This window comes from Recurvomyces mirabilis (assembly GCF_035927965.1).
Source record: "Recurvomyces mirabilis strain CCFEE 5264 chromosome Unknown scaffold_10, whole genome shotgun sequence".
Taxonomy (NCBI): domain Eukaryota; kingdom Fungi; phylum Ascomycota; class Dothideomycetes; order Mycosphaerellales; family Teratosphaeriaceae; genus Recurvomyces; species Recurvomyces mirabilis.
Window position 1 is genome coordinate 347,151 of NW_027041944.1, and position 22,893 is coordinate 370,043.

Consider the following 22,893-nt stretch of genomic DNA (forward strand, 5'->3'; position numbering starts at 1 on the left):
AAATCAGCCAAGTGTAGTTGGGTACTGGTAGGTGTTTTCCGTCGTTCGTGGCCCATCCGAATTGACAATACTGACCATGCTGCGCAGGGTGTGCTGCGTTTGTCGAAATACCAACAATCCAGCTCTCGTCCGCGACCAGTGTATCTGCAACAAGCACATCAAGTGTCATAGGTGCTATGTCTACACGAAGTGAGATCTCCTTTCGGATACAGGCAGGTGTGAGTCGTTTGGAACAGAATGTTCAAAAGAGAGTTAAAGCCTGCGAAACATCGACAGAAGTACATGGTGTGCCTAAGGAAAGACGGATGACGGCCTATCGAGACTGCTTGTTGCTTTGGTGGATTTGGTTTAGCGTGCTCTTCTTGTTTCCCATCCATTCGCTTCAGTAACGGCCATTGACATTCCGCTTTAGTTAGATAGCCCACGAGTTCCTCACGGACTACGACCCAAATCAAATGATACCGTACCATGATTCCACAGTGCTCTCAGGGAGTCAGAAACCATACCTATAGGCTATGGCTCTCCACTTAGCACGAGAACAAGCTTCAAGCCACTGTCACACTTGCAGCTGTTATACTGAGGTAGTATTTGTCAAGCGTGTGGTGGCCACATGAGTGTCTCAAACAGCGAGTGCCGGCCTCGTAACCGGCTTTCGGAACACTGAAAGCGCTTGTGGCGCTTGGCTCGCGAACTGGCAGCGCACATCTGGCGTCAGCACTTTATTATACTCCTGTCGTCCACTCGTCGCCCTGCTGTCCCACGATCAACAGCCGTCTCCGGTTTAGAGGTGCCGATGGTTCGCGTATCCCGCATGAGGTTAGTCATCACGTGGTCGTCCAGACATGAGTCGACGACATAATCTCAGCCTCATCACGCTTTCGAGCACTGAAAGGTCGACATTGCCTACGGTATATCCAAGCGGTTTTGTTGCAGGACTTTTCCTTTCCAACGAGAGATTCCTGGATGAGCAGCATGTTACGTGGCGCCACGCTTTGTACTCGGGTCCGCGGCTATTTCTGGGTAGCAGCTGACGACAACCAAGACGAAATCCACAGAAGGCGCAGTTAGGATGATGAGAGACACGGCTTTGGAAAGACCTATTGCTGGCGAGTCTGATCCACAGCTTCGTAAGTGCTGGGTAGAAAGGTATTGCCATTACCTTCTTTCTGGTATTCTTCACATCTTCCTGTCATCACGTTTTGCCACTTCCAGCCTCCATACACACACATCAACGGTGTATCACACTCACTATTAGCCAGGCATCTACGACCAACATGCTTGGGATCTCGATGAAGAAGTTACTGCTGCTTCCCGCTGCTCTGCGGGTAGCTTACGCAGCAAGCAGCAACTCCTCTACAGCATGCAACAATTCTCCTTCTCTCTGCAGTCGAGCCTACGACAACATCACTCACCTAGGAGCCCACGATAGCCCTTTCATCCGTGATGCATCGAATGGTTACGATGTCAGCGGCAACCAGTACCTCAACACCACCGCGCAGTTGTCTGCTGGCGTCCGTCTATTGAGCGCACAGGTGCAGACAAATTCGAGTGCTGGGACCTTGAACGTTTGCCACACAAGCTGTTCCCTGCTAGATGCTGGTCGTCTTCGGGATTGGTTGAGCGAGGTCAATACTTGGTTGACAATCAATCCGAACGAGGTCGTTACGATTCTGCTGGTCAATGGTGCTAGTGCCACTGCCAGTGATCTGGCTGCCGAGTACGAGGCCGCCGGCATCAGTAATATAGCCTATCAACCGTCAAGCTCGAGGGCGACCACACAATGGCCAACGCTGCAAACCTTGATCAACGATGGGACTCGCCTTGTAAACTTCGTTGCGGATCTCAGCAGCAACTCAGCTGCTCCTTATCTGATGAACGAGTTCACCTACATATTCGAGAATAATTATGACATAACGGACCTCACTGGCTTCTCCTGTACGGCGAATCGACCAACAAGTTTAGGAAACAACACCAACAGTGCGCTCTCGTCGGGTATGATGCCATTGATGAACCACTTTCTGTACGAACAGGCAGTGTTTGGCATCCAGACTCCGAACGACACATACCTCTCAGTCACGAACTCGGAAAATGGCGGTGTCGGAAGCCTTGGAAATGCAGCGACGCAGTGCACCAGCGAGTACGGCCGCGCACCCACCTTCATCCTGGTCGATTTCTTCAACGCCGGACCGGCAATCGCAACTGTTGACCGCTTGAACGGCGTAACGAATCCTGTGGGTCGAACGACCACCTCGACAGCAGTGCAAAACCAGAGCACGTCCGGCGCCGGGTCAGCTGGTGTCAAACATGCGACGCTGTGCTTCACGCTTTTGGCAGTCTTGCATTTCGCGTTGTAGTTGCACAGCGGCCTTGCATTGTTGAGGTGAAGGGAAAACAAAGATCGTTATGGATGCGTTTCATGATGGGGAGGTGCAGATGTATAGCATGATAGCATTACTTATCAAATCATAAGGCCCACCCGGCCATCGGTCAACTTCGCGTCGTGACACATGGAAATGTCAAAATCTTTGTTGTACAGGCATCCTACTTATCGCAAGCCTCGCACTTGTCAAAAGCTGCGCGGTGCTACAACGCAAAAGCTGAGGAAGCACAAATGAAGTTCACACAGGGTTGGGGATGACAGTGCCACTGCATTGGGCCCCAGAGTATCGGTAAGAAGCGACATGCTTGGGATGAGGGGATGACCCTACGCCTGGTCATTGGGAGCGGTTAGGTGACATGTGAGCCGGGTGGACAGACAGGCGAACCAAGATGCGCTCACATGAGCGATGAGCCGTGCAATGGGGACCCTGTATTCGTGCATGCTGTAAGCTGCGATCGAGCCCAAATGGCCATCGAAGTCTGTGCGCGATGAAGGGGATCCGGCTGTTCGGTCGGTGAAGTTTTGGCACCATGAGGATGAATGTGAATATGTGTTTTTGCAGGCGATGCAACCCAAGATTCTGCAGGATCTGCAAGTGGTGCAGACAGGTGGCGGGTAGTTGAGCATGCACAACGACAAGCATCCTTTGACTGCTTTCATTTCTGAAGGAAGGAAAATTGATCCTTCAAGCCACATGGCGCACAGCATGTCCCGAGCCACGAGATCCTCGTCCCAGATTGTGGTGATGTGTCCTGGTGAGCCCTGCACGGTCCGCACATGCTCGGCTGGTAGCTGCTTGGCTAGTCACAAGCGCATGCATTGTCATGTCGACCTTCAGAGCAGTCTGCTCAGTGATCGATGGTTGACAAGCTCACCTTTGAGGTGAATGTTTGGGCTGGGCTACTGAAAGTTCAGGGACGCGCGAGTTTGACGCCACCAACTCGTGCCTGATTCACTGCTGAAGCAGTCTGAGACGCAACGTTGGTCCGTGAACAGAAGTCACCCTGGATGCGATGCGGGTCAATTTACGGCCAGGAGAGGTTAGAATGAGAGATCGCGAGTAACCCCCCGAGATCCGTGACGATGGTAATCGCACGCCATCTGCTAATATTGTACCAATCGGACGACGTCTGTCTACATTACTGTGGTGCGGATCAATCTATGGTTGCCGCTGTCATTGGGCAGTCAGCACTACGGCTCATGCTGTCCCGAAGAGCGGCCACAAGTAGCATGATCACGTTATGGCCGGAGACGAACAGTGCATGCCGGGCGTCTACGGCTGATCTTGCGTACAGCACATCGATCAATCGGTCCATCGGGTGAGATCAGCAAGGCCAAGAGACCTATGCTGTGTAGAGCGTGAGAGTTGCGTCACTGGCGCAGCGGTGAACCCAGTAGCACGCGGGCAACTCGGCATGTCAAAAATCAGAGCTCAAACCCTACCCCTGCTGCCGTCAACCTCTCACACCACAGTGACCACACCCATGCGGCTAGGCTTTGTCTTTCCGGCCCCGTGCGTATAGCAGGAGCCAGCAACCTGGTTACGAGACGCGGACGGCATGGTCGGTGGGACCGTTGTTGCATCGCGCACTTGGCTATTGCAGCTCAATCATGGTCGGGACCCATCTCGCGCGGAGGACCGAATTAATCAAAGCTGACGCCAAGCAAAGTATGCCACAGGCTTGAAGTGACAGTGGCGTCTCTGTAGGCTATTAGCTGTCACTCTAGCCCCCTACGTCCGTGTGGAGCAGATCCAGAAGGCCGTAGCAGAAAGCAGACGGGCACCGTAGATCGAAGCTATGATGATCGAGCGGTCGGAGCGACAATATTAATTCAGACGCATGCTCGGCGTTCTGCGGAGAACCTAGTTCGTGAGGCGTCCGGCTAGCGGTTGCGGACATGCTGACTTCCTCGCCGCTCAGAGAAATCCAATCAATACGAGGGTGAAGCTATCTATCGCTGTCAACATGAGGCGGCGAGCGAGCAATACCCTGCATTGGCAATACGTGGTCAACAGATTCCACTCGATAGCGAACAGTAGCTATATCTTTCCTTGCTTGGCGCAAATTGTTCGACATCGGTCCATAACAACTATGGATCGTATCTGTACAGGTCTCCATGCGCCACGCGTGTTGAGTACCGTGACGAGATTCCCGGCTTCGCAATGTCCCAGACTGGTAAGCATGCTTCTTCAGCCTGCCGCTCAGGACTCGCCCTCTAGGCATGTGTCAAAAGCAGAGCTGCCACCCACCTTTCTCCGGCTAGGAGGATACTACTGGTCAGCGATGGTCGCGGTGCTCGCATGGGCCTTGTGCCATGCGGGCCGTTACAGCTGGGTCCACGCTGTTCCCATGATGGTAGTACCGGTAGTACCCAGGTACAGAGATGTTAACCTCTCGCTCGGACCCTCACCCTTGCGTTCCCTGCGTTTTGACTCGGCTCTAAAGTATGCATCTACGTCTCGTCCGAATGCGCGTTTAGATTTACCGCGATGACCTGCATACGGCGATACTCAACACTTGGCTTCTGTGCCTCAGAGTTGTTCTAGTCGGCACAATCATCACTCGCACCGCCTCAACTCCACAGCCTCGCAGCATTCAAGGTCCATATTACTGCTTCGTGGATTGCAGTATTGGTCCAGGAAACAATTTGGATCGTCAATCCCGTTGGAACACATCTCGGTCTTACCTCCACTGACGAGCGTTTTATCCTGGACGACGAGAGGGGCTGACGGGTCCTCATCCTACGCCGGCTTCTCAGAACTTGCGAACAGCAGTGCAGCTTGTTACTCTGGCTGCACTCTTATTGTGCAAACGACACTCTTTGTACTGCGCACGATTTGGATTCTCCCAGCGCTACGACAGGAGGATTCGTCCGACCAGGAAACGGCGTGGTCCTTCTGCTCTGGCGACATCACGTCAGGCCGTACCTCATTCACGCTGTCGTCACGTTTGGGACGATACGCTCACGAAACAACGCTGCTATTATGGAGAACCTCACTCTGAAGGATGGTAGAGCATGGTCTCGAAAATCATCTCCACAAGATCGACGCCGGCCTTTCTCTAGATTGCCGACACCAGAGGCATCCCGTTCCAGCGATGATGCGCTCGAAGCTGAGTGCGAGGTCAATGGGCGTAGCGATGCAAAACGTCCGAGACCTGCCAGCGGCAAGTTTCGCCAGGGGCAGTCGATGACCACGCCAAATAGTCCATTCGAACTGAAGCCTTTCGACATTCCTTTGGGTCGTCAATCCGCACCACATTCACCACCTTACAGAGGAACAGAACCGCACAGGCAATCTCTCCCTCCTCTGAAAATGGTTTGTTGAGCACACTGTACCACGTAAGCAGCATCTGACATCTCTAGATACTGGGACAAACTATGTCCAGCCCACCACAAACGCCGACTGAGTTCGCGGCACCACTTCAACCGTGCCCTCGTGAACCGGTCTTCACTTCTACGACTTATAAGCCTCTTGCATTCTACCCCAACAAGAAACAACGAACTGAGCCTGCGAACGACGGTGACGGTCCAATTCGGGATGTTCGTGGGTCTGTGGGCTCTTTGCTGAACGGTCCATCAATCTCGCGAACTGCTGAGGTACAGTCTAGCAGAGATCTAGCACGTCGACGCGTCAACGAAAGTCCTAAGCAAGAAGATCCTCGTCGCTATTCTGTGCAGTTTACAGAGCTTCCGAATCGGAGGCTTTCGAGATCTGAGCACGCATCACCTACCACTTTCGACTTGGGCATGGCCTCTATGGACAGAGGGAACAGTGACCACCACTACTATACAGCCGGACAGATCTCAGCACAAGAGGCACAATACAGACCGTACTCGTCCGCCGATCCCAGCCAAACGCAAACGCGCTGCTCTCCCACAAGAGTACCTATACAAGCCGTGCCAGACAGGCACCGTGGTAGCGTGGCCTTCGAGCCACGTCCTCCAGCAAGCTATACCTACCCGCCCATGAACGATCCGCAACCTATGCGAAGAGACTCGTACCAACCTCATCTGGAAGGCTTAGGATACCGGGCCGCACACCAATACCAGCACTCTCCTTATGAAGTGGCACGTTCGTCCTTCTTCATGCCAAGCCAGTACGACCATCAGCAGGGCAAAGCAAGAAAGAGAAGTAACCTACCAAAGCAGTCGACCGAGATCATGAAGACGTGGTTCGATCAAGTAAGCATACGCGTCGTCCTAGGATGGCTGTGCTACATCGCTGATCCCCTGCTAGAACATAACCAACCCATACCCTAGCGAGGAGCAGAAAGCGCTCTTTTCGCGGGTAAGTCTGCCAGAAACCCGACATGATGCAAACGCTGACATACAGCTCAGGCTACTGGTATCAGCATGACTCAGGTCAGTAATTGGTTCATCAATCATCGTCGTCGGTGCCCAGAGCTACGCGATCGACGTGACAAGCATCACGGCTCGAGCCGCGACGTTGAGATGATGTGAAGAGTGGCTGTTGGCAATTGGAGGACAGAACCTCGTTACAAGACGAATTACGAGCTACATGACAGACGAACTATACAGCGTTTGTAATATAATCACGCGCGTACAGATGTGGATGGGCGTTCGGCGACCGACTTTTCTGATGCTGCAGAGAATAAACTAGAGAAATTCGAACGAAATCAGACATCTCGAGAACCATGAGGGACCCGGCCAGGTTATCTCCATACCGAAGTGAACGCACAGGTTCCGGTCCTTGGTGGCCTGGATCACAAGGCAAACATCTCGGCTTAGGCCTCGTTCTCTTGCTCCCATCTGGAGTTTTTCCAACTTATTTCAAGAGCGTGGGGGCTGCTTCCGACAGATCGGTTTGGAGGACTTCTCGAGGTCCTCTAAACCGTCTGACTTCCCCCACCGGCCCAACCGGGTCTGATAATTTTCACTTCAGATGGGAGCAAGAGAACGAGCCCTTAGATCGTCTTTGACGGGTGTCAACATCGTTTGCGGCTTCGTAATCATTGAGACATCCACTTTGCACTGCCCCCCCACCCGGCAGGCGAGGTTTGTCGAAGTAAAAAGCGCATGCGGACGCTGAAACTCGAAAATCCTGCCGCGTCCGCGGCGCCGCCTTCATATGTGGACTTGAGCCAAGATTTGTGAGTCTATGGATCCTGCATCGTTGATCATGCTCGGCTCTCCACGAGTTACCTTGTTATCTCGAACCAGGCTAAACACTACCGTATAAACTGGTTGCCAAGACCATGCTCTGCCACAAGACCACCTGCGCTTGAAGACCACGTTAAAAATTGATGAAAGTGTAATCAAATCTTATAAGACCATGGTCTTGGCAACCAGTTTATACGGTATATCGTTACCGACATCCACGCTGCATGCTGATGAGTCCGATTTACGTATACCATGCTCTGCTTGCGTCTGCATCTACAAGTCCATACCACCGCGGAGGGGTCTGATGTTGCAGACGTGGAGCCATTGTTGCCGATTGATCGCTGATACAAAGACAAACCGGCTTTCCACAGACACGCCATGTCAAAGGTTCCTGCAAGCATGTCACACCTGCATGCTGCATGGTCAGTACAGCCCGCGGGTTACAACAAGCCGGATTCGCGAAAGATGCATACACCATGTAGATTAGGGCGATACGGTCGCGACCTCAGCCTTAATCGCTGCCCTAATCGGGTTGCCGATCGCATGTGTCTCGATGTAACCATATGATGAGTCGGGGAAGCAATAGGACAAATACGATGAACGACGCCCAGTGATCCTGTAGTCCAGCCCCTTCAGTAAAAAGGTTAATCAGCGGTACGCCCACATCTTCTGACTTTGGGTCCTACATCGCATGATGCCGGAGATGCATTTACCGCTGTCGGATAGCATCATGATTGACCTATAACGAACTCTAGCCTGGACGACAACATCTGAAGGTTCGGTTAGCGCAGCTGTCTCGGTAGCTTATGACGGAACTTGTTTTCGAGGTCCGGTACTGTAGCCAGTGATAGGAGGAGAGGGCGATGTCTGGTTCTCAACGGTCGTTCCTTGGAAGTCTGAAGTCTGAAGTCTGAAGTCGAAGTCTGATCCTTTGTAGGTTCATGCACGTTGCTCAACTTCTCGGAACCTCGGGCTGTGACCCTCGTAACGTGGTGTTCCTTTTCATGAAAGCCGCACCCAAACAGGATAGTGGCAGGGAACGATGGAATCCGCTCCGATGGATTGATGTGTGAGATCTTTGACTTCCAATGCCAGCACGATCCCATCGATATCAGTGAGAACGTTATCCAGTGGGGTCGACAGCAATAGCGTTACCAATGGCAGTAGGTCCGCAACGACACCTGGTCGGATCACCAACCGAAGCTCGATCCAGATCACATGGCGGCAGTGTGTTCTATTTGGCCATGAAAGTGTTGATCTTGGCTGCAGGTGCTCCAATATACGAAGTACGACGACGAGCGCAGTCGCAAAAGAGTTTGAACTCAAAAAGACTTTGAACTCAAAATGATTTTGAACTCAAACACGACCAACGATCGTTCCGACCTGCCGATCGGAAATGTGGCTGGTGCTTGTAGAGTTTTTGCGTTGCGAGATACGGCAAGAGTAAGGTGAGGGGTTGAAGATTATAGGAACATGACCGCACGGCACGAGCTGATAATTGGTGGCTGCCGACTCGAGAGGAAGAGGGAATAAGGAAATTAAGGCTGCTTACCGTATCAACGGCAGATATCCTACCCGAGGCTATATAATAATCGACTCATAATCAGATCTGCCGGCATAACTGTCACTAATCATACGAAAGATTGTGCTATAAGTTATCTAGAAAGACGATTGAGCCTATTGACTCGAGGTCCAAAGAAGCATATGCTACCGTTCTATGTACAAGCTGTCAAACAGCTCCGTGTCAAGCTATGGCTACCAGCAGCAAGCTACAAACATACTACCACTCTTCCTCCGAGAAGGGCCTTTCATCAGTATCAACGCTGATCGTGGGCACGAAAGCGGCTGCTCTGATAGATCCTCCCTTCCTTATTCCAGACGCGAAACAACTGGTCGCTTGGATCAAGCAAAAGACATCCGTACCGCTGAAAGCAATTTTCGTTACTCATCACCACCCGGACCACTACTTCAGCGCGAATCCAATTCTGGAGGTGAACGCAGACGCCACGTTGTATGCAGCTCCTTACGGTGAGTTCAACAATCACTGTGTGAAGTTACCAGGGTCGTGCGTGCTGAGTAGGGCCGAAAGTCTGCGCCGGCATCGATCGCGAGTACGATGAGAAAGTGAAGTATTGGCCAAGCGTGTTTGGCAAGGAAAATGTGCCGTCCAATCCTACGAAGCCGACACCGTTCCATCACAGCTTATTTGTGCTGGAAGGCAACGAGGCATCGCCAGTGCTCCTCCTGGGACCTCTGCAGGGTGATTCGGTCGATCACACCCTGTTCTGGCTACCTACCGAGAGGACCATCATCTGTGGAGGCAAGTATTGATGCACTGAAGCTTCGTTCTGAACATCAACACCTTCCCGTTGACACTTTCCCAGATGCTGTCTATGCCCGCTCAACACACGTCTGGGTGGAGGAAGTGGAATCACCGCAGTTGCTGGACGCTTGGTTCAAGACACTCGATTTGATTGAGATTGGTCTCAAGCCTGAGACGGTCATCCCAGGCCATATCGAGGAAGGTTGGGAACCAGACGCCAAAGAGGACTTGATGCATATGCGGAAGTATCTGCAATTCTTCGGCGAGAAGGTTACTTATGCGAATAAGAAGCCTAGCGTAGACGAGCTCTTCCAGACGTTCAAGGACGCATTCCCGCAGGCGGGTAAGGTTTCGCGTGTGTAGCGTCTGCGCAGCGAATGATGATGACTAACTCTGGCCGGTAGACAAGAACCTGGACTTCTTCCTCGGCCATCTGTCGAATCATTATGGCGAAGGCGGGCAGGTCTGGGAAGAGAATCGACATCACAATGCAGGTGCCAGAACGAAGAAGCAGCTGGAAGCCTACTACTTCACTGCTTGAATGTACGAACTGCGTCTCACGATTAGCGAAAGTTTCAGTATCAGACCACAGACATGGAGCTATTATATTGTTGAGCATACAGTTGATGGTACATTACTATACAGTATCAGCATTCAATGCGTGACACGGCGGAGTAGAGTGCGAGGCCATGCCATCACAGCATTCCCTTCCTCCATGCTCTGTTGGCAAGCGACTCAATCTCCTTGACCTCGACTGGGCCTTTGACCTGCTCGTCTGCAAGCCCTTCCACCACAGCCTCAGCAACAAGATCAGCTTTCAATGGCTTGGCACCTCCAGCTCCCATCAGCCATGTAAGATTGCCGCCTGTCAGACTATTGGCCAGGAAGCCGCCGTAGGTCACAGCAGCCATTGGCATCGTAAATCCTCGACTACTGTCGAACAAGAAGCCAGGACGGATGAAGACACTGCGCATGCGCGGGAATGTTGTCGAGATCGTTGATTCAGCTTCTCGTTTCGTGCTGATGTATCGACCCGGCAATATTGGTGCTCCGGCTGCCGCAGATATGTATGCAAAGGCTGATACCTTTGCTTCATTCGCTTCCTTGGCCAGTATAACTGCCGAGTCCCGATTCATGAGCTCATATGTGAGTTGACCGTCTTGCTCGCCCGGCTCTAGTGCTTCACCAGACTTCCTGTCGAGCGGGTTTGCGCTGCTGCCCATCTTCGTGGCCGAGAACGCTCGTCTCATGCCTGCTATTGGTGACTCTTTGCCTGTCAAGACACCTTTATAATCTGCTTCCAGTAGGATACCCATGCTATGCACCACGGCATCTGCACCTTCGAGGTCGGCTTTGTAGCTTTCTGGTTGGAGGATATTGGCTGCCCGCCACGTTACTGACTTTGACCATGACGGTGCGGTTTGATGTGATGAGACGCTGGGCCAGTTAGGTTCCCCTGATCGACTGATATTAGGTCAATATGGTTCCGACACACAACTACTTCCGTGCGTCCACAAGCACCCACCTTATAGATGTGACATCCCAGTCTCGTGCCACAGCAGCTTTGCATATCCTGCTACCAAGGAACCCATTGCCGCCGCAGACCACTAGCTTCTTCTTCGCTGCAGTTGTCGCCATATCCCAGAATGCCAGTATGGAATCGTGGATGGCATCAATCGCCGAAACAGCTCCTTGGAATAACGTGAGTCCTGCTGGTGAGCTTCAAGCTCATATCTACATCTAGATTACAATCTCGTCATCATGCAGCTAGTCGGGTAGATCCATAGCGTGTTTTCGGTTGTTTCGGTCACCAGCCACGCGAGGAAGTGACACCACCATTCGACCTCCAGCCGCCAAACAGCCACCCGGACTCCCATTCAATATCACAACAACATCGACATCATGTCATCTTTTTGTCTGCTCCAGTTGATTCCATTCTTATAGCACCTCATTTGGGCCACTGGCCTCAATGGCCGCCGATCGGCCTATCCAGGTCACCCAGCAGAACAAAGTATCGCTTGCGACTGCTAAGGTTGTGCCTGTGATACTGGTCCTGATTGTGGCATATTGCTCATATGTGGTTGTCGGACCACTGAGCATCAACTACCTGATTAATGCCCCGGATGACTTAAAGCCACGAGTCGCTGCAGGCATAGCCATACCGATTGTATGGTTTGCTCTCCTGATACCTGTCGCCGCCACTTACCTTCGACTTCTGCTTGTGGTCTTCCTCGCGCCTGGTTATACAGACATCGGAAATGAGAAGCTGCGCGATGATCCTTCGCCTGAGTTCTGGATGCGAGATGTCTTTGTGTGTGACGCCAACGGCAGACCGATCTGGTGCAGCTTTTGCGAGAGCTGGAAGCCAGATCGTGCTCATCACAATCAGGATGTGGGAAGGTGTACATTGAAAATGGATCACTTTTGTCCCTGGTACGTGCAGATTAGAGCGACCATAGCTAGCAGCGAGCACTGTCAGCTCACTACCACATGCTACGACCATCCGGACGTCACAAGCCCCAAATTGTTTTGGGTCTTGATTGTCTAGCAGTGGCTGATAGCATTTGCCTTTAGCTATGCTACGGGCTACTACCGTGAAAAGAACAACAAGCTGACTTCAGACGTTTAGGGTAGGCGGTGTGGTTGGGGAGCGTAGCATCAAGTTCTTCCTGCAATTTCTTTTGTACGCCATGGTCCTGTGTTTGTATCTTACTATCGTCATGGCATATTTCGTCCACGAGCGAAGATCAAACGTTCAGTGGGATCTTGCCTTGGGCCTGGGAGGTTTCTTTCTATTCTTCACGCTTGGCATGGTCCTCAATAGTCTGCACCTGGCTTTTCTGGGTATGACAACGATCGAACATGCTGGCAGAGACCTCACTTTTTTTATGGCAGTTCTTCTGCCACCGGAGTTGCAAGCATCGGTGAATGGCAATCTACCACTTGCTCCAGAACGTACTGCCCGGACACCTTCCTCAAGGTCACCTTTGGAAGACGACGAAGACAGTGAGCGGCCTCTTACATCTGAAATCGACGATCCGTCGCACAGCCGCTACTTCAGTAATAACAATAGCAACAATAGAGCCTTCCGACGTGCGACCAAATCCGAATTCTGGAGAGGCACAGTGACATATCCGCTACAGCCTGCGACAGATCGGCCACCGCTTCCAGCACCTCAGTCGCGCACTTTTGCCATACTGGAGACGCCACCTAGGATGAACCCATGGGATCTCGGCACGCCGTATCGAAATTTCACGAACGTGTTGGGCGAGAAGATGCACGATTGGCTATTGCCATTGAAACGATCACCTTTGGCAGAACACTCCTCGGATGTGTCATTCTATCCGCTAGGCCCACAGTTCGAGAACTTTCTGGAGGATGCTGGGCTGGTGCAGTATTCTGCTTCGAACCAGAAGGACAGCACTGTCAGCAGTAGGCGGGGACGGAAGCGGAAAGTTGATCCTGGTTGGCAGAATGGGGAGAGGCCTGATGGCTATTTCGTGGAAAAGGAGACACGAAGGCAGCGGAAGGAAGCTAGAAGGGCAGAAAGAGAGCAGGAGTGGCAACGCGAGCGTGACGTTGTGCAATGAAGTGCCTGAATTGAAGCCGAATAGAACTCACTGGAATGGTTGGTCGCAACAGTCGAAGAACAAAGACTTGCCACTACCAACCACGCGCCACACACGCTCCCGTTCTCTTTGTGCCCAGAGCGTCGAGGGCGGAGAGCTTCACATGCGCTATATGAAGCTATACGGAAGTACTCGAGGCCTTGCAACATACTCTACGACACGTCTCACTCACCAATCTGCATCAGAAACATCTGAGTATCATAAAGTAAAAATGCCATTTGACGGCATAAGCAAGAGGGGCAAGAGTGGTGGCGGTGCCCAGCAGAGCAACTCCGGCAAGACTGCCCGGGAGACGAAGGCCAAAGGCGCCGAGAACAAGGTTGCGAAGGCACCCACTAAGGACCCGCGTCCTAAGGTTCTAGAGGCCCTCGCCAACAAACTCGTCAAGAAGACGAAGAAGATGGAGACGAAGGCGACGATCACCGCCGAGAAAGATACCACGCCTAAGCTTGGTGGTAAGTAGAAGAAGGGCGACAAGGATGAGGTGGCAGAACGTGGGACCTTCTTTGACAAGAAGTAGACGGGTGTGTGGTTCTTGATCTACGTGGGCCGATATGGAGATCGACCGCAGTAAGGATGTCGTCACGAGCTGGATTGTGTTTGAAAATGAGTCCTATCGGTGCTGTTTGCATGCGTCCTACACCTTGTAGACATCCAGATGTTGCCGCTGCTGCTTGTCAAAAACACCACAAGATTGGCTTCATCGGCTCCACCTTTCGACCAATGTTGCTTAGTCATGCCGAATCTGTGAAACCTCACCGGCGATGCCTTCGTCCTCTCGCCCATCGTCACCTACGCAGCACACCTTCATGCTCTATCACAAGCAATATTCCTCTCAGTGCTGTGGTACACTAGGAAGTCGAAGATGTCTCGAGCTTGGTAGTCGGTCTGCCTCGGGACCACATGTAGATCTTTGTTAAAAGGTATCGATGTACCCGAGTAGCTCGGTCGTCCAAAGCTGTAGGATTTCCATGGTTTGCCCATGACGACTTGCAGATGATGAGGAGATGGTGGAGAAGCAAACGAGCATAGGTAGGGTGACTCCCCAAAGACGATCATGCCGATCTTGAAAGCGTACATAACGCTTTCATTCTTCGGCTCTGGCTTCGAAAGTTTCATCCAAAAGCCCCATCGCCAAACATGGCACGCTTCGCCTTGCCAGTAGTGCTTGCTTTACTAGGCACTTCAAAAGCGAGCACTAACGACTCTCTTGTACCCTTTGCCTTTGAGCCTCTACCTCTGGGATCCATATCGCCTTCTGGCTGGCTCAAGGATCAGCTCCAGCTGATGAGCGATGGACTAGCTGGTCACGAACACGACTTCTATGCTTATGTTGCCAAGTCTAGCTGGTTAGGAGGCACCGAAGAATACAGCGACCTGAATGAAGGCTTCCCGTACTGGTTTAACGGTCTTGTGCCTCTGGCTTATGGTCTGGACGATGCACGACTGAAGGATCAGGTTCATTCGTCTGCTCAGATAGTCTTGGATCTCCAGGCAAGCGATGGATGGCTTGGCCCCGAGACAGGATCAGCACGTAACTTTTGGGCGAGATAGTAAGATCGCAGTCGTTCATATCACTTTCAACGGCTCTGACAATGCATTCCAGTCCGTTATGCCTGGGACTGACTCAGCTTGCTGAAGCCAACAGTACCTGGACGCAGCCTGTCGTGACAGCCCTCCACGACTTCACTTCGCTGATGCATGACATGCTTTCCAACAATTATACGGGCTACATCAGCCATCCGGGAGACAAGTTGAGCGCAGACGACGACTCATGGGGACGGGTCCGCAGTCAAGACATGATAATCACACTTCAATGGCTGTACGAACATTATCCAGGAAATCAGAGTCAGATATTACTCGAGAACATGAAGTATCTACACGACGAAGGTCTGAACTGGGAAGACTGGTACAATGAGGTAAGCAGACATTGTTGCCGCCAACACGGCTACAGTCAAGCTCATCATCTTCGCAGGCTGCATACTTTGGTCAGGGTATGGACAAGGATCTAAACACCCTCGACGTCAATCTCACTACTGTCAACTACCCATATGAGCATGGCGTCAACGTAGGCCAAGGCCTAAAGGCTGCGGCTGTGATCCGCCGCTTTACTCACAACGACAGCTTGATCGATACTGCGATGAACGGCGTCAACTGGACTATGCAGTATCATGGTGCTGCCTCTGGCACAGTCATAGCCGACGAGCGTCTTGTTGGCCTAGCGCCGTACTCAGGAGCCGAACTCTGCACGTCTGTGGAAACCATGTACTCTCTGTCTTACCTCTACCAAAGTCTAGGGAATAGCTACTATGCCGACCGAACTGAGCTTGCAGCCTTCAATTGTAAGATGATTCGTTGCGTAACTCCTCGATCGGTGGCTAAGATTCATTAGCACTTCCATCGATGCTCACGCCTGACTGGTGGGGTCGACAATATATGGAGCAAGGTAACCAGCCATTTGCTATCAATCTCACAAAGACACCGTTCTACAACACCAACAGCTGGGGACAAACATTTGGATTAGAGCCGTGAGTATTTGCCCAGTCCGTAAACTGCTCATTGGCTGCTGACAGCCATTCGAATTCCAGAAATTACCCGTGTTGCACAGTCAACCACCCTCAAGGCTGGCCTAAGTACCTGTCAAGCAGTTTCGTCCGGGTCGGGAATAGCGGTCTTGCCCACGTCCTGCTGAGTCCTGTTACAGCCCGCACAAACATTTCCGGTGGCAGTGTCATGGTCGATGTTACGACAGCGTATCCTTTCTTTGGCCAGCTGAATTATAGCATCACTGCCGGATCATCCTTCGACTTCTATGTCCGTGTCCCTGCCTGGGCGGCTTCCGGATCGCGAATCTCCTGCGGCTCGAATGAATCCACACCGCTCTCACCCGACCCAGTTTCGGGCTTGCATAAGATCAGTTTGCCAAAGGGTACTTCGACTGTGTTGTACAACCTGGAAAGCGATGTGTATACCGAGTCGCGGGAGAACGATACAATCGCAGTCCACAAGGGTGCCTTGCTTTACGCTCTGGAAATAAGCAGCACGAATACATCCACAGCACCTAAGATGTGGAACAATCCCGGCTCATTCTACAATGACAGCTACGCTCCCCCACAGAGCAAAGATTGGGAATACCATAACACTTCCGCCTGGAACTTCGCGGTCGACCCGAAGACCCTCCAGTATCATGGCCCAGACTCCGAGTCTCCAGATTATGCATTGGCAAATCCTATCTTTGCTCCCAATGCTCCGCCAGCGTACATCAGCGTCATGGGATGCTTGATCGACTGGCCGTTGGCGTTCGGAAGCGTACCTGGCTATCCGCCCACTGGCGAGGCCAAGAAGTGCACGGCGCCAGCTCAGAAGCTAAGGCTTGTGCCGTATGGAAGTGCGAAGACGCACATGTCAGATCTGCCCATCATTGATCTTGCTAGCTAAGGCAAGAGATTATTGCGGATGATGGATAATGGAGGAAGGAGATTCAAACTTGGATGTCAATCCAGCATTGTATTTGCTCCTTCTTCGCTTTCAGACTGCGGTGGCAGTGGGCCATCGACCTGTATAATATGGCCGCACGTCACTGGTGAACAGACTACTTTCACCTCTGATCAGATGAAGTTGTCTCCCCGGCCTTCCACAAGTTCCCCGTGGTCTTTCAAACCAACGTGAACACTCGCGCCACGCAGGTCTACTAGCACCATGGACCTCAAACGTGTAAGTGGTGCATGCTCTTCTAGTCTTCTCGGATCGGACTCGCACGTAGCCGATTCTGCTAATCCATGGCCGTACGAATGTGCATGTGCATGTGCATGTGCATGTGAACTGGTCCGTAGACTCCCAGAATATAGGAGCTTTGTGAAGTGCTGCGGCTGCTTTAATTCTCGACCTGTCGCGTGCTGAAGCATATGTCGTAGGCAGCCAGCCTAAGGCCTCCTTCGTCTCGAAGAACCGAAACCCGAGTCATCATCCAGCGCTACATTTGACTGTCTCGTCTTTTGCACTATCCCAAGAGAGAAAGAGAGATTGCGCAGTACAACAACTGCAACCATTGGCCCGGCTTTGTCTCCATGAGCTTCCGTCTCCGTCTCAGCCTATCCCTGCCAGCGTTCGGAGATCGAGATGCTCGTGGACTTGCCTTTGAGAGACTGAGTTCAACGAGGCTTGGCATGATGTATTACACATTCACAGAACACAATCGTGCTCACGTGACGGTGTATAAGGTTGGAACTTGCGCAGGGGCCGCGGATACGGGAAAGAGCCTTATCGGACAAACTCGCGCGGGCTTTCCACCTCACGCACCCATGATATTCTACCCTCACCTCGCTTCCTTCGTTGCCGACTTCCAGTGCTCCCGTAGCTTCAATTGTCCGAAGCTCGAATCGTCTATGAGTCGAGGCTCGGATGTCTGTAGCCTATCACGGATGAAGACACTATTCGCAACGACTTCTAATCCCAGGCCTTCTTCTGCTAGCCGGCACATCGTTAGCCTTGACTCTCGGCTCTCGTGAGTCGGCGAGGTCCACTTCTCTCGTACGGCTATCCCATCGGACGTCTATTTTCACCTCCGCGTCAGGCCGGTAGGAAACAAGCATTGCAAGGTCTTGCAAATCACACTGTAGAGACTTAAGAACGATCCGCAAACGGACTGGCTCCGCGGTCGCCTGTGGCAAGACTACCTATTTCGATGGTCAAATGACTCTGGCGAGTCCATTCGCCAACATTCAAGTCGCGTGCCGGTCTGTATCCTTCTTCGACATGGACTATGCACGCCCCTGGTAGGCCGAAGGATGTGTCAACAAGATGCCGTGGAGTCGTGTTAGCTGGATGCGTAAGTACTGCTGTTCGCCCGCGATGAAGAGTCTCCCCCATCACCTACTCTCTTATTATTGACGAACTTCTCTACTTACTTAGACAAGTCTCTACCCACTCGCTCTTTCTCGTTCAGTTACTTATAATTTGTAATCATGTTCACCACACTTGCCCTTTCTTCCCTTTTGTTGGCGGCTCCGGCGGTATTGGCACAGAGCATTGGAACTGGCTCGTGTACCGATGTTCACATCTTTATCGCTCGTGGATGGAACGAGGACTGTGAGTGATGTTTTCTACTAAGCCCGCTTCTCGAAATGTTAATGACCCTCTCGACCAGACCCCGGCCGACAAGGCAACCTCACCACTCGTGTCTGCAACGATCTGCCTGGAACGACCTGCGACTATGAGGACATTGCATACGACGCATACTCGACCGATTATTGCCCTTCCGTAGACGCTGGAGAGGCTCTTGCGCTTTCGCAAATCAACGCATACTACGCCAAATGCCCCGAAACCGCCATCGTGCTCAGCGGATACAGTGAAGGTGCGACGGTCATTGGCAATGTCCTAGCTGGCGATACTGGCGATGTGTTCTGCCCAAGCTCTGGGCACCCTGGCTTGACCGACACCACATCGGGCCCAAGCTGCAACATTGCTGCTGTCACACTGTTCGGTAACCCAAGGCACACTGCCAACCAGCCTTACAACGTCCTTGCTGGATCTCCTGGCATGGCGAACAGCAACCGCTCTCAGGCCGAAGGTCTGGATCGCATGGGCTTCTACACGCCAAGGCTCCACGACTACTGCAACTATGATGATTTGATCTGTGCTCCTGGGCTCGGTGCCAACACTGTTGAGGCCCACACCAACTACTTCCAGCTTTACAGCGCTGAGGCTGCTCAGTACATCGCAGACCTCGTCAAGAGCTTCACGAAGGGCAAGTACTGCGCGGTCCCGGCAACGTCTTCTTCTAGCAGCGCTGCTATGACCACCTCGTTCAGCGCCTCTGGTAGCACGACCGTTCCAGTCACCGTCACCGTCTCTGCCAGTGCCTCGTCGAATGGCTCTTTCGCTTGCAACCCAGCGCACAGCTACCCAAATGGCGCATCCTGCATCTCGACCGCCGGCTCCCTGACTTTGTTCACGCCATCTGCCTCGACCTCTGTCGCCCAGGTTACTGTCACGGAATTGACTAGCGTATACACCACCGTCTGCCCTCAGACCAGCGTCATTACCTCTGACGGAACGACCTCAACCTCCACATGGACTGGCCCTTCGACCGTGACGAGCACTTACAGCTCCACTGTGACCACGACAGTCCCTGTCACTCTCGGTGCTGCTTCGTCTGGCGCGGCCCAGTCAGTCCCATACGTCACCGTCACCGACCTCACCAGCATCTACACAACCGTCTGCCCGCAGACAAGCATCTACACCACAGGCAATCTGACCCGCACCTCAACCTGGACCGGGCCCAGCACTGTGACAAGCACATACAGCTCCACTCTCACAACCACGGTCGCCGCCACCTACGTGGCCCCAGTCACAGCCACAAACTCCGCAGTCACCACTCTCAACGGCACACCAGCCGTCGTCAGCTACACCAGCAGCGTTTCCACCACCACCTACGCCAACTTCCCAACCCTGACCTTCACCAACGCCATTCCGACCGCTACATACTGGCTTAACAACCAGGGCAGCAGCAACGGTACCAAGGTGACTGGTTTCGTGGCCAGCGGAAGCGCGGGAGGAGCCAAGTCCACCAGCACTGGTGGTGCTCCTATCACGCCATACACCGGTGCTGCTAGCAGCGTCGTGGCCGCTAGGTGGCTCGCGGCTGCTGCTGCTGGTGTTGTTGGTTTGATGATGATCTAAGCGTTTTGCTTTGCGTGAAAAGGCTTGCATAGAAGGTGTTTTAATTGATGAGTTCTTGTGTATGATACAGAGTGCGCTTGCACTACTGTTCACCGCCGTCAATTGGCTATGTTCTTGTGTATGAGGAGTGCATGATGTATATATATATAGATGCTATATAATCCAAGATATTACTTGCACGCCCAAAGTTTGGAAAGCCTCATGCCGGCCACGGTCGTGAAACAAGCCATCAGTTCATCTTGTGCTTAACCCAATATCTGAAGCTCTCTTCACTTGTCTGCTGGCATGATGGCCTGGCGTGGTCTGTGGCTTTTCATTACGCTCAAACACAATTTACTCTACGTTGGGCAAAGGAGGTTTCCGACTCAGTTTGTGACTTTCGTCGAATGATTAGGGTGTCCTATGCTACTCCCCATATGCTTTGCTTGGACATCCATCCACGAGGGCCATGATTGTGTGGGAGGTACTGATGCTATGATATCTAAAGTGTTCAATCGCAAATCCGTTCAGTGTAATGACTCGGAATCCTAAATATTTGTGCCGGATGCAGGGGTTGTCGTCTGGCCTGTGTTGGGAAATCGTCGACCACCGTCAACGTGATCCAGGGTATCATTCATAAGTCATGAAGTTCTTGAACACACGAAGCAAGTATCCATTCTTGACATGTATGCTGTGCTACTCATGCCTCGTATCCTTCATCAATCATTGCATCGCGTTCGTTGAAGCGTAGAAGCATATCTAGTCATCCTGATATCAAATCCCGCTCCATCCTTCATCATCATAATGCGAGTCAGTCCACGAATTGCTGTGTCAGAAACCGCCTGAAACCTTTCTTAACCAAAACCCATCCCATGCCAAATTGCCCTTCCCTAGGTACTAGCTCAAAGCATTCCCATCTCGCTTCCAGGCCACCACCGATAACATAAATCCTTGCACCTTCCTCTTCGTTCGCACCGTCTGCTGTGGCATCGAAAGCTAGGACTCCTCTCGGCGGGCGACCAGCAGGATTACCAGGTAAAGCCGGTGCTTGTGCACGACCTTTACCTTTCCCTCCTGTTGTCGCGCCAGTAGTAGGTCTAGAGAGTTGGTGTAGGCCTTGCCAGGTAGCACCCTCGTCGCCCATGAAGAAAGATGCAGAGGCTACGCTTCGGACATCTTTCAGAAGTTTCAGAGCAAAAGGCGAAGCTTTCAGCGCGGCCATGGCGCTAATGCCGACTCGTGGAGGGCTCGAAGCGGAGGCAGGTATAGGTCGGAGACCATAGTACTCTTGTACCGAACCCTGGTACGTGCCTGTGCCTGGTGCAATCGGGTTACTGTTTGCTCGTTCGCCGCTGGAATTGGAGGAGGCTTTGTCAATCGCGCCTGCCATACCAGCTGATAGGCGGTGAGAAGCATAGCTACTGCTTTTCCGGTGGGATTGAGATCGTGTCCCGATCTGCTGGCCTTCTTCATCTACGATAGCGGAGGGTCGGAGGTCGAAGAGGTGAAGTGTTCCTTTGTCGCTTGTCACAGCCAGCCATTTCTTTCCGGGCGAGAAGGCGAGGGAGAAGATGTCTGCTTTGTCGCTGCCGCGGCGGTACTCGCCTAACTGGTTTAGGGTTGTTGTGTCGTAGACTCGGATGAGAGTGCCTTGTTCGCTGGCTGTGGCTAGGAGGCTACTGTCTGGGGAGAGGGCGAGGCCTCGGATGCTTGCGTTGTGAGCTCGCAGTATACGTTTTGAGCCGCCGAGAAGTGGTATTATCTGCACCTGCCCAGGAGTGACCGCTGGGAGGATGAGGGTGTTGTTCCGCAGACTCGCCAGGGCGTGTGGATTGGGAGAAGTTGGATAGAGCGCATGGACGATGTTTGGTCCTTTCGAGGGCGAAGGGCTTGCATGTTTCATGTCGTCGGTTTCGTGCTCAGGTGGTGGCGTAGGCAGTTGCGGACGTGGTAACTCTTCATACCGGAAGACTATCGTTCGCTCACGCAAGATCACTATCATCCAGTTGTCGTCCAGCCTCAGTCCCAAGACGTCCTCATGTAGGTCGAAGCGTTGGGCCTCACATCCCACCTCCGCATCCCAGAAGATCACCTCGCTTGGTTTGCCACCACGGCTGTCGCCACCATAAACATACGCCAGGAATCTATCATCATGTTGTGCTACCAAAGTTATGCTTTCCGATTGCGACAAGGTAGGTTGGTGTGTGGTCAGGCAATTGTCCGTCCTGAAACTCCTCAGTCCAGTAGCTAGGGCAGCGATGAAGCGATTTTTGCTTGTGGAGAAGGCGAGACTGTACACAGGTGGCTGATCAGACGGCTGAATGGGCTTTCGAGCATTCATTTTGTATGTCTAATGGCCACAATCGGGTGCGGTGACATTCAACTTTCCGTCCTTATCCGAGCATACATATTGGCCGCCTCAGCAGTACATTTGTCAAGTTTGCCTTATGTCACAGCAAATACAGCAGTGACGAGTATTGATCAGTGTCAGAGATCTAGGCAGATACCAGGACTAGGCAGTGTTGACATCCGCTTCAAGTCCACCATCACATGTGTGGTTCAAATGGTTCATATCGGCACAGGCCCATCTCTAATTCCCCTAGCGCAGCCAATTGGGAGGCGCCGAGGTGTCCAAAGCTTCCGCGAACCCCTTTGCCGCTCCTTCCCCAATCCCCATGCTTGCTCGTGAAAGTTGGAAACACGAAGGCACAATTATTGACTGCACTTGTTGTTAGGCTGGAGACTTCACGTGAAGTCACTGTATCACATTCACTTCA

The 22,893-nt window shown here is 52.4% G+C and overlaps 8 protein-coding genes across 8 annotated transcripts; 6 read left to right on the forward strand and 2 right to left on the reverse strand.

The window, feature by feature from the left end:
• Positions 1 to 1,069: 1,069 nt before the first annotated feature.
• On the forward strand, positions 1,070 to 2,354 carry LTS14_004509 (uncharacterized protein; the record flags this gene model as incomplete). The annotated part of the gene is made up of 2 exons (XM_064837211.1): positions 1,070 to 1,127; positions 1,213 to 2,354. 2 exons carry the CDS (start codon positions 1,070 to 1,072, stop codon positions 2,352 to 2,354), a joined length of 1,200 nt encoding a protein of 399 aa, XP_064695170.1.
• A 3,995-nt stretch (positions 2,355 to 6,349) lies between these two features.
• CUP9 (homeodomain superfamily) lies at positions 6,350 to 6,844 on the forward strand (the record flags this gene model as incomplete). Its single annotated transcript, XM_064837212.1, has 3 exons — positions 6,350 to 6,565; positions 6,621 to 6,671; positions 6,722 to 6,844. The coding sequence occupies 3 exons, from the start codon at positions 6,350 to 6,352 to the stop codon at positions 6,842 to 6,844; spliced, it is 390 nt and encodes a 129-aa protein (XP_064695171.1).
• A 2,411-nt stretch (positions 6,845 to 9,255) lies between these two features.
• Positions 9,256 to 10,368, forward strand: LTS14_004511 (uncharacterized protein; the record flags this gene model as incomplete). Its single annotated transcript, XM_064837213.1, has 4 exons — positions 9,256 to 9,532; positions 9,585 to 9,764; positions 9,889 to 10,170; positions 10,232 to 10,368. The coding sequence occupies 4 exons, from the start codon at positions 9,256 to 9,258 to the stop codon at positions 10,366 to 10,368; spliced, it is 876 nt and encodes a 291-aa protein (XP_064695172.1).
• Positions 10,369 to 10,522: 154 nt separating this feature from the next.
• Positions 10,523 to 11,465, reverse strand: LTS14_004512 (uncharacterized protein; the record flags this gene model as incomplete). Its single annotated transcript, XM_064837214.1, has 2 exons — positions 10,523 to 11,291; positions 11,353 to 11,465. 2 exons carry the CDS (start codon positions 11,463 to 11,465, stop codon positions 10,523 to 10,525), a joined length of 882 nt encoding a protein of 293 aa, XP_064695173.1.
• A 331-nt stretch (positions 11,466 to 11,796) lies between these two features.
• Positions 11,797 to 13,417, forward strand: pfa5 (Palmitoyltransferase pfa5; the record flags this gene model as incomplete). The annotated part of the gene is made up of 3 exons (XM_064837215.1): positions 11,797 to 12,260; positions 12,457 to 12,671; positions 12,723 to 13,417. The coding sequence occupies 3 exons, from the start codon at positions 11,797 to 11,799 to the stop codon at positions 13,415 to 13,417; spliced, it is 1,374 nt and encodes a 457-aa protein (XP_064695174.1).
• Positions 13,418 to 13,667: 250 nt separating this feature from the next.
• On the forward strand, positions 13,668 to 16,894 carry LTS14_004514 (uncharacterized protein; the record flags this gene model as incomplete). Its single annotated transcript, XM_064837216.1, has 5 exons — positions 13,668 to 13,911; positions 14,637 to 15,009; positions 15,063 to 15,375; positions 15,432 to 15,798; positions 16,065 to 16,894. 5 exons carry the CDS (start codon positions 13,668 to 13,670, stop codon positions 16,892 to 16,894), a joined length of 2,127 nt encoding a protein of 708 aa, XP_064695175.1.
• A 1,526-nt stretch (positions 16,895 to 18,420) lies between these two features.
• LTS14_004515 (uncharacterized protein) lies at positions 18,421 to 20,137 on the forward strand (the record flags this gene model as incomplete). The annotated part of the gene is made up of 2 exons (XM_064837217.1): positions 18,421 to 18,544; positions 18,603 to 20,137. 2 exons carry the CDS (start codon positions 18,421 to 18,423, stop codon positions 20,135 to 20,137), a joined length of 1,659 nt encoding a protein of 552 aa, XP_064695176.1.
• Positions 20,138 to 20,927: 790 nt separating this feature from the next.
• HSV2 (Phosphatidylinositol 3,5-bisphosphate-binding protein) lies at positions 20,928 to 22,457 on the reverse strand (the record flags this gene model as incomplete). The annotated part of the gene is made up of 1 exon (XM_064837218.1): positions 20,928 to 22,457. The coding sequence occupies one exon, from the start codon at positions 22,455 to 22,457 to the stop codon at positions 20,928 to 20,930; it is 1,530 nt and encodes a 509-aa protein (XP_064695177.1).
• Between the last annotated feature and the right edge of the window lie 436 nt (positions 22,458 to 22,893).